General features: G+C 35.4%; 1 protein-coding gene across 4 annotated transcripts; it reads right to left on the bottom strand.

The window, feature by feature from the left end:
• Window positions 1–4,987: 4,987 nt before the first annotated feature.
• LOC122418855 (G-protein coupled receptor Mth-like) lies at window positions 4,988–8,710 on the bottom strand. Of its 4 annotated transcripts, XR_006262731.1 has the most exons (6): window positions 8,592–8,710; window positions 7,983–8,197; window positions 7,531–7,743; window positions 7,179–7,439; window positions 6,588–6,746; window positions 4,988–5,945 (listed from the first exon to the last, which is right to left on the bottom strand). XR_006262731.1 is itself a non-coding variant. In XM_043432931.1 (2 exons), the coding sequence occupies exons 1-2, from the start codon at window positions 6,620–6,622 to the stop codon at window positions 5,645–5,647; spliced, it is 336 nt and encodes a 111-aa protein (XP_043288866.1). In that variant the 5' UTR covers window positions 6,623–6,864; the 3' UTR covers window positions 4,988–5,644. The 4 variants fall into 4 exon arrangements, 1 of the variants encoding a protein (XP_043288866.1); XR_006262730.1 differs by lacking the exon at window positions 8,592–8,710 and having other exon boundaries at window positions 7,527–7,743; window positions 7,983–8,579; XR_006262729.1 differs by lacking the exon at window positions 8,592–8,710 and having other exon boundaries at window positions 7,983–8,576.
• Between the last annotated feature and the right edge of the window lie 793 nt (window positions 8,711–9,503).

Here is a 9,503-nt window from a genome sequence, read left to right as displayed (position 1 = left end):
ACCGGAAGTAAGTTTCCCAGATTTCGATGCTGTTACTATGACGTTATCTGGCTTAAACAATTCGTTCGTTACTCTCGGTCCAAATTCACCTTTTGCCTCCTTTAATACTATGAAAAGTGGAGAAAGTAGTTTCCCGTTGGCATTTATTGTTGGCTGAATCGTGTAGCTATGGGTCGTTGAAGACACTGATTGTACAACGCATTCAACTTTTTTCGATCCTTCCATCGCTAAAGTTCGTGCTGAATGGATTTCCAGTTGAAAACCGCTTTGGTCCGAATTATATACATTACTTGACCCATACTTTTCTATTAGTAATTTAACATCTTGAACAAATTTGTCCGCATTTGTTTGCAGAAGCGCTTCTTCCTCCACAGTTTTTCTCGTTATAAATTTATTAATTTTTCTGGAAACAATGCGATGCGATTTCTTAAATTTCCATAGCCAGTTATGAGAAGCTTTGAATCGTATATCTTCATGGCCTATTTCTTTCTGTGCCTGTAGAGCCCACTTTCGAAGGTCAATATCATGAACAATGACACCCGCGTCTACAGCAGTTTTCATATTCCGTAATGTGTATTCAGAAATTCGAGCAAGTTTTTCTTTATATGTACCACCCTTGTTCAGTTGTTGTGCCCAGCGTCGTAACTGCCGTATGGATTTTACAGATTTGTATTTTTGTTTGACGGTTTCAACACTGTAATTCTTTTTTTTACCAGATCTCCAATATTCAACAGCTTTTTTTTTATAATCATAGCTCAGCTCATCGTCACCAGAACAAGCGTCGGAATCGACATCATCATCCTTTTGCCATATCATATCTTCAACAGCAATTGCTTCGAACTCTTTAAATGGTTCTTGAAAATCAAGAGTTTCTTCCTGTATCATCTCAATCCCGTTGTAATCTTGCATAGAATCGATTAAAATTTTTTCGAAATTCTCCTTCATCTCTATTTCTGCATTATTAACAGGAGTTTGTGCAATGTTCATAGCTTCAAATGTAGCCAGTAACAATTTGATAACGTTGATTGGGTTGACTTTCATGCTGGTAAAAGTAGTAGGCACAATACACCAAAAGCACAGAAAAAGCACGCACGATTTGGAGCTCACTCAAAAATGCACTAGTACAATGCTAATGGTTACCGCCTTCGAAAATAAGTATCGAAAGAAAAAAATATTTATTAATCTCACGATGCCTGATAACGTTTTTATCTGATGCATGACTCAAGAATATTCGGAATGACTAATGTTATTCGGTGTGTGAGAATGCCAAAAATATCAGGTGATCATAACTACTTGATAACATTTTTATCTAGCACAAACACCGGGATCATATGTCTACGCCTCTATTTTTCCGCCAAAGTTATGAAAGTGTTTTATAGAGGCATTTTTATCTGTAGCATGGTACCTATTCATTTACGTGCAGTTTACAAGCTTTCTATGATCACCGAAAAAGTAGTTGTGAGAACTTCCCCCCCCCCCCCCCCCCCCCGCCAAACCGACACCATCCAGGTCAATACGAGTTTTATATGTTCCTAAAATTATTAAATTTGTAATTTCGATGCAGAGCAACCAAATTGAACGAAATGCAGGGAGAAATTTTGAAATAGCGAATAAAGAGGAAAATCGAGTGGGGGAGATTCACCCATTCAGAGTCTTGTATTGACTTCGATACGTCAGAAAATCTTGATTCGAAACTATTATAATATTTCGAATCAGCAAAAACATGTAAAACAGAAATAAACCACCTACGGTACGAAAATTCAAAAAAGGGGTAGTTCACCCCCTTAAGACTGCTATTTTGCAAAAATGCAAAAACACGTGAACTTTATTTTCATGTTTTCATGGAAATAGAACCCGTTTCATTCCTTCATATTCGTTCCTTTTTATTGTGGCGTGAGATATATAAGAATGTAAGGGTGGTTAACCCCCTGTTTTTTTTTTTTTTTTTCGTGCACAGGGTGAACTTTTCATCACTTCAGATAAGAAACATTTTGGTTTTGGTTTTATCAAAATCAGTTGAGTGCTTGCTGGTGAAACTGCAAAATCACCCCCTGACATGCCTTACTTTCAAGGGTGGTTTCACCCCTTAAAACCGTTTTTCCGCCGATAAAAAAAAATACGTGTCTCTTACTTTCGAATGCTCTTTCACATACAGCAGTTTCAAGAAAATCGGAGGGGGACACCAAAGTGATGTTCCTTGTTAGTGGAACGCATAATGTAACACAGTGCATGCGCTTGCTGGAAAACAGGGAGTGAAGATAGCATCATGAAAAAAAAAATGACGAGCAAGTTTGGTAAGCGATCACGATATCGGGGAAAAATTAAAGAAACGATTGCGATTGAAGCATTAACAAAACCGTTAGTAGCGTGAACACTAACGGGATCTTCATGCGAGGATGAGAAACCAATTGAGACTGAATGATGAAGCTGTCCAAATTGAAGCACAACTGAAAATTCAACGCAGGATACAGAAAAAAATGATCAAGTATGCAAACTGTCCAAAAGAAGTGATCAATTGTTGAAGACGTTACCTTGATTGAAAAATTCGTACTTCGCATAGAAATTTGTGATCATGAAATTGAGAAAGTATAATTTTTTTCATAAAGTCTTCATAAAGTCATAAAGTAAATTTTAAATGTGTTTTTACATGCCACTACATGCATAAATACTAGCATGAAAGATGATGTTTGGTTTAAAAGTTTTTAAAAATCCAACTGTTCAAGTCGTTGCATAAAATATTAGATAAAGTCGAAATTCTCAAAGTTTTCCTTCTCAATTCTATAATATGGACTTTTGCATTAGTACCTTTGAACATTTCTGTTGTTCAACACTTGAAATTTTGTTTAGGAGCTGGCGAGAAATCTGGCGAGTGCGTACGATCTGGCGGTTGAGAGACCATCCAGACCAGATAAATTTGATATAAGACCGGCTTATAATAAAACAAGAACACATAATCAAATACAATTTGAGGATCCTAATGTCGCTGCATTTATAGATCCCAACTCACAACAGCCAAGCATATTGTAGCACGTCAAGCAGCTCGAGTAATATCGTTAGCCCAACTTATTATGCTCTTTCAACACCACTTCAAGAGCTAATGGTCGACAAGGCATCATGTTACATGCCGATTCAAGGCCAGCGACGAACACAAATGCAATCACCTCTCTCTCACAAGGAGAAACAAGAACGTAAGGTTAAGATGACTGTAAGTAGCAATAGAGTTCCAAGAGCACCACATTTCTCAAGTCGTCTAAATGCTACCCCCGATCGGGTGAGGCGGTTCATTGTTTGCACATATTTACATGAAAAAACTCTGGCTCACAAGCGTGAGTTGAGATAAGAGTCTTTCCTGAACTATATACGATCGCGATCGAATGTGTTGCAATTGTTTCCTCCTTTTTTCTACGATCTGAAATCCGCACATGAACAAACTCCGAGCACAACATTGACAACCAATCAAAGTACGTCTATAACAGCTCCAAAAATAACTCGCACTTCGAGATTTCGTGACAACTATTTTTTTATGAAAAGGATTAGGACACATCACACATGAATATCTAAGATTGTCGAATATTGTATATGCAATTATAATTGTCAAGAATTGTTTATTTAGATTGAATAAATAATTTTTCTCAAAGTGTGAGTTTCCAAGCAGCTATAAATTGGTCGTCTTAATGCTCTGGTTATCGAATCTATTTCTCAAATGAAGGAACGATAGTTCGGGCAATCAATCGAGTAATTTTTGATAATACATATAAGAATCATGAATTTCGATGATGAAACGTAGCCTTATTAGTGAACTTTTTTACACTATCTAGAATTCAATTTGGCACTGTTAAGATAAAATAGTTTTCATATCATATACGTTTATTGTATTGATACGATTATATATGAGAATATTAATAAATTATTTACAAACTTCACGGTACAAGTATTTTTTCCAGAATTCTGCGCGTGAGCATCATGGAACGACAGTTTGCGACATGCGAAGCAAGTCGTGGGCCAATTATTTGAAAAAAGAATCAAATAAATAAAAAGAACCGTTCCAATTTTCGTGGCTGGAGCGAAAAAGCAATCCTTATCAATTGAGACATTGAGCATAATAGTCTGATCGTTAGGTGTACGTTTAAATGTGGACCATTCGAATGAGATATGATCTACAATGACAAAACGGTTGTTGTACAAAAAAAAATGTACAGTAAAAATTTGGGAAATAACAAATATATTGGTTTCTATCTTATCGCTCGAGAATTTAGTTGTCAACAATTTTCAACGAAACCATCCGGGGGCAACTGATCAATGTGAATGTAATTTTTTATGGATATATGAAGGAATGGTGGAAAAATTGAAATCTATTTATGCAAACTTAAAAATTTTCTCCAGGAACTAATTATGACGCATGAATAAATCCTTAGAAATTAAAAACTCGTGTAAATTAGAGCTATAAAATCAATCCTCGGCTGGGGGAAAAAAACTCATTTTCAGGGAAAAGTTTGAGTGTTGTGGTGAATTCCCAATGAAATATTTGGATTCATTTTGAAGTTCATGAGTTTGTTACATTTTCAGTCGAACTAAGGGAAAATTTCGACCTTTATCGTGACCGATAATTTTGTGTATTTTAAGTATGCTGACATTACGCATAAAAATATGATTTGCATTATAACACTTAGAATTGAAGTTTTACCTATACGAAAAATTATTTTGATAAATATTTTTTTCCATAGAACAAATGCTAATGTACAAGAATGAGAAATTTACTAGTACTTAAACTATAGTGAGACAAGATTTTCAATTTAACTTTCAAGAAATTAACAATGCAAGCAAATCATTGCTACATCTATTCTTTTGTTTGTGAAAAAATACTGCTTATGAATTTATCGGGAAAACAGTTGAGCACCAATATTAGCGGGAAACATCCAAACGTAAACGTGTGATTTACTATCGAACAAGGAGAGGATTTATTGAAAAAATAATAATTGACAAGCTCGAAATTTCAGAAACAGTTATATTTATCACAATATAAAAGCCATTACAGACGAGTCACAGTAATGCATAAATTATTACGAAAACATAAAGAAAAAAAAATAAACATAGCTATGTGACCAATCCCAGAGTAAAACTTGTGCACCGCAAATAACAGCATTTATTCAACTGGTATAAGCTGAGACTGAATGTTTGAACTAGTCAAAATTGTTTTGTTGAGTTTATGACATACTTTGTCGATAAAAAAAAGGAGACTGATATTGACTAGAAAACACATTTTCAGGCGATGTGTTCTCAAAGTTAACAAATTTGATGCTCGCTGAGAAGGAACAATTGGATTCTGAAACGCGCATTAGATGCTTGAAAAAATGCAACGGGTACGTGTACGTTCCAAATGCAAAATAAAAACGTTCAAAAATTGTGATATTTAAGAATAATGATTTTTTCATTCCATTCATTATTTTCTCATTATTTAACATATTTTCGCGCGGTAATTGCACCTGTTTAAGAGAGCCAAAAACTCTGTCAAAAAATCAATACTTATTTTCTAGATTCATATTGTTGAAGAATTGAAAGAGAACAAAATTGACTTGGGGATCCCATAAAGACAAACGCTCTCATCGGTGGTGGTTTTGGTGTGCTCGTTAGTAACATTATTTTTTTATTGAAGTGGTGCCATCACAGCGGTTGTGGTGCAAGTTCTGGAAACCGAGCTGCGATAACCGCTTCTCGTTGAATTTCTCGATTGAAAGCTATTATTTTGGCATCCGGGACGGTCCAACAGTAATCCTTCGGTTTTATCTTTCCATACGAATATTATGAATATGATAACACCCTGCAGCGTATTTGCGAAATCTGTCATGTACCAAACATATTGGGGCGAGTCCTTGAAAAGCCAGCTTATTATTTCCATTGACCAGTTGATTCCCATTACGATGAAGAGCTTCAGATACAAATTGAACCTTAATCAAGAAAATGCGTTGCATTTTAATATAACAATCCACTTATTCGAAACATAATTTTGGTAATTCTATTTGATTTTCGACGAAAAATATATGTGTTCATTTTTCGTCGAATATAATAAAAAGACAATGGGAGATGGAGAGAAAAAAATCAGCAGAAACGTATGGAAATAGTGTACAGCTCATCGCGGAAATATGTCCTAACGCGGAGCGATAATCTTAGGTTTAGCAAAGCACCACATGGTATGTGTCTTCAAACTTTTTTCGGCTCAAACACAACAGATCTGAAAATAATTTCCATGCGATATACACGAAAACTGAGAATCATTCGGTTGGGAAAAATGAGGCATGTCCATTGAAAATCGTATATAGTGTGTAGGGTTGGAATATTGTTTTTATTGCTATGAAAAATCTATTCAAGCTTCGAATTATTCGCTTCAATCATGACTGAAAAATTTTTAGAAGCTTTAATTGTGAGTTAAAGCTCCGGGAATTCAATGTTTGACTATTCAACGTTCATTTACACGCCCGCCTTTCTCGCTACGAGTATTAAATTGACCGATTTAGTATTTCATATCAAAAGCGCGCTTCGATTTTGGAAAACTAACGAACTTGAAAAGGAAAGAATATTTGGGAACAAACCATTGTTTGTTATCATCATGACGTTGACTGTCCATATCTTTTAAATGATGAGCTTCTTAGGTTGAATGATCTTCATCGTCGTCGATATGAATAAACAGGTGTTGCACAGCACCGTAACTCTTATTGGTCCATAGAAGTAAAGAGCCTTGGCAGATTCACCTTACAACGGAGGAAAAAAGGGAAAACGATTTTCATTAATGAGTAATATTTATACAACAAGATCTGAAATTAAATATGCAAATGGTAACTCAATCCAAATCAAATCTTGGCCCAAATTAGAGGCTAAAGGAGGATTGAAATTTTATTACCTGAACCTTCAACTTTATTCATCAGTCTGACCGCGTAGATGAAATCGGAATGTACTTGAACGTGAAAGTTATTTCAAATTTGTGATTTGAATGTTACAACTAGATTAGGCCTTCTTTAAAACCTAACGTTTTACTAGTTTTTTTTTTTCACATTGCTCAGAAAAAAAATGATGAAAGAGATATTAAAGAAAATTCAAAAAACTTTGACTAAGAAACCCGAAGAATTGTATGCAATATCATAGACGAAGTTTGTGACGAGAACGTAAATAAAATATCAAGTTACCTTCATTTCTTGAGTTTGTCTAAATTTTTATAAGTAGTATTGACGACTACTGCAATCTATAAGCCCTGCGTTGCTGTTTCCCCAGAAATTGACGTGACAATACAACGTTCACACTATCAGCGGTTTTATTAATGTTTTGCTCTTCAGCAATCACAATCGTCTCTTCAATTTTATCGCCGGTATCTTTCGTCTCGATCACTTCCAAAACTTGCTCGTCATTTTTTTTCCTTGATGCTATTCCTGACACTTCACTTACATAATCTGTAATCAAAATATAGATTATTTATTGATTAATAATAGAAGTTATCGCGTGCTCGACGAAGGTTTTAGAGGACTCATTAATGTTACCTACGAACTATTGTCCAAATTTAAGCACACCATCAGGAATCTCCTGCTCCTGCGCTAACATTTTCTTATATACAGTGCGAGATGAGGTTGAATAGCTTTTCCTGGATTGCAAACCGTTTTCTTTTTATTAATATCATTGAACGTATCCCAGAAACCACCATTTCTAAGTGAGTGAGCTATATAATGTCCTGGAACGTATTCCGAAACGGCAGCAAGTCTGAAATAAAACGAAAAACCCGATTTTTGAAAAACTTCTCTCATACCAACATTTTTATTTTTTTTTCTCCGATCAATAAGATTAATTTCGTAACTCATTTACATTTACAATAAACATTATTTCAATTGTTGCAATTGCAACTCAAATGTATACAATTTCAAAAAGCAGTATTTTATTCTATTCAAACTACTGTCAGAAAATCACTCCAACATTCAAAATATTTTAAACTTCCAACGTACCTGTACTTAGAAGTGATCTGCTCATCTGAATTCGGGAACACCAATTCTTTCGGAAATGCTTGCAGTGTACACTGCAATGTTTTGTTGAAGTTTTTGTTGTCTCTAACTTCTAGCTCAATATATGCTCAGCGAAACGATTCTCACAACGAGCACAGTTGCTACCATCTTTGCAACACGGACCATTTGTATCATAGGTAGTGAGCCGAGGGAAATTGCTAACAAAATTTGTGACGAGAACATAAATGATATATCAAGTTACCACCTTCTTTTCTTTAGTTTGTCTAAACTTTCATGAGTATATAGTATTGACTGCTTCCACAATCAATAAGCTCTGCGTTGCTGTTCTCTCAGAAATCGACGTGACTGTATAGCGTTCACATACTACACGTTTCTTTAATTTTTTGCCGATATCGTGATCGCTTAAAAAACTTGCTCATCATTTTTTTTTCATGATGCTATCACCCCCTGTTTTCCAGCAAACGCACTACGTTACATTGCGTTCCACTAAGAGCGAAATAACATGGGCACCATACGACACTGTGTTGCACGGTGTTACACAGTGTTACACAATGTCGCTTGCTGGAAAACGGCCACTGACACTTCACTTACGTAATCTGTAATCAAAATATAGATTATTTGTTGATTAAAAATGGAATCCGGCGCGTGGTTGATCCAACAAGTGTCACGCCGACACCTCTGTATAGTTAGCAGCGGCCTGAAGTTGTTTCTCAGTGTTGTTGATTCTCCGGCCTGCGCTTTTGCTATTACACGATTCAAAATTTTCGCTTATTTGAAGCTAATCAATGATTTATCTAGTTTTCAATAATTACCTAATTTTGCCTAAATTACGCCCTAAAGATTCCTATGATCAGGATTTGAAATATCGACCAATTTCTGCTAACTATACGGTCAATCAATTTTAATTAATTACAGACTAATTACTTGTACCTTAATTATGCAATTAATTACCTTAATTTACCTAATTTATGCCCTATCGATTACAGCTAACGAAATTCAGAAATACCAATTTTACCTGCTAACTATACAGAGGTGACTTCTACGCTACTGAAGCGTCGCCTGTCATGGCGCCAAGCGACCTTCTGGTTCGTTGAAAATGCAAAATTCTATTGCTTCTCATTTAAAAACTATTGCACTCACAGAAAAACGCCTTTGCAGTTTTGCTTAAAAATGCGTCCCGAACACGCCAGTAACGGGTTTATAGGTTATTCTGAATCACCCTGTATATGTATATCGATCGAATTTATGACTGCTTTTACCAGCTGTGCTGCGCCGTGTGCTACGTTATGAAGTTGACGTCAGATTTCCAATCATCAACAACTAATTTCAACAACCAATCACAACGTCTAAAAATGGATGTCGTCAGATCCAACCAATCAGAAACTCGATAGCATCAAAGTGCCTTTGATGGTGTTATAATATAATATACAGATACATAAATTTTTGAATGTGTTGGTAACTTTTGCATAATCTTGAGCCCGTGCAAAGTTTTTTCTCAGCAAT

This window comes from Venturia canescens, unplaced genomic scaffold, assembly GCF_019457755.1.
Source record: "Venturia canescens isolate UGA unplaced genomic scaffold, ASM1945775v1 PGA_scaffold_9__1_contigs__length_808678, whole genome shotgun sequence".
In the NCBI taxonomy this organism is placed as follows: Eukaryota; Metazoa; Arthropoda; class Insecta; order Hymenoptera; family Ichneumonidae; genus Venturia; species Venturia canescens.
The sequence above is the reverse complement of the archived record's forward strand: the minus strand, read 5'-3'. Positions and strand labels throughout refer to the sequence as shown.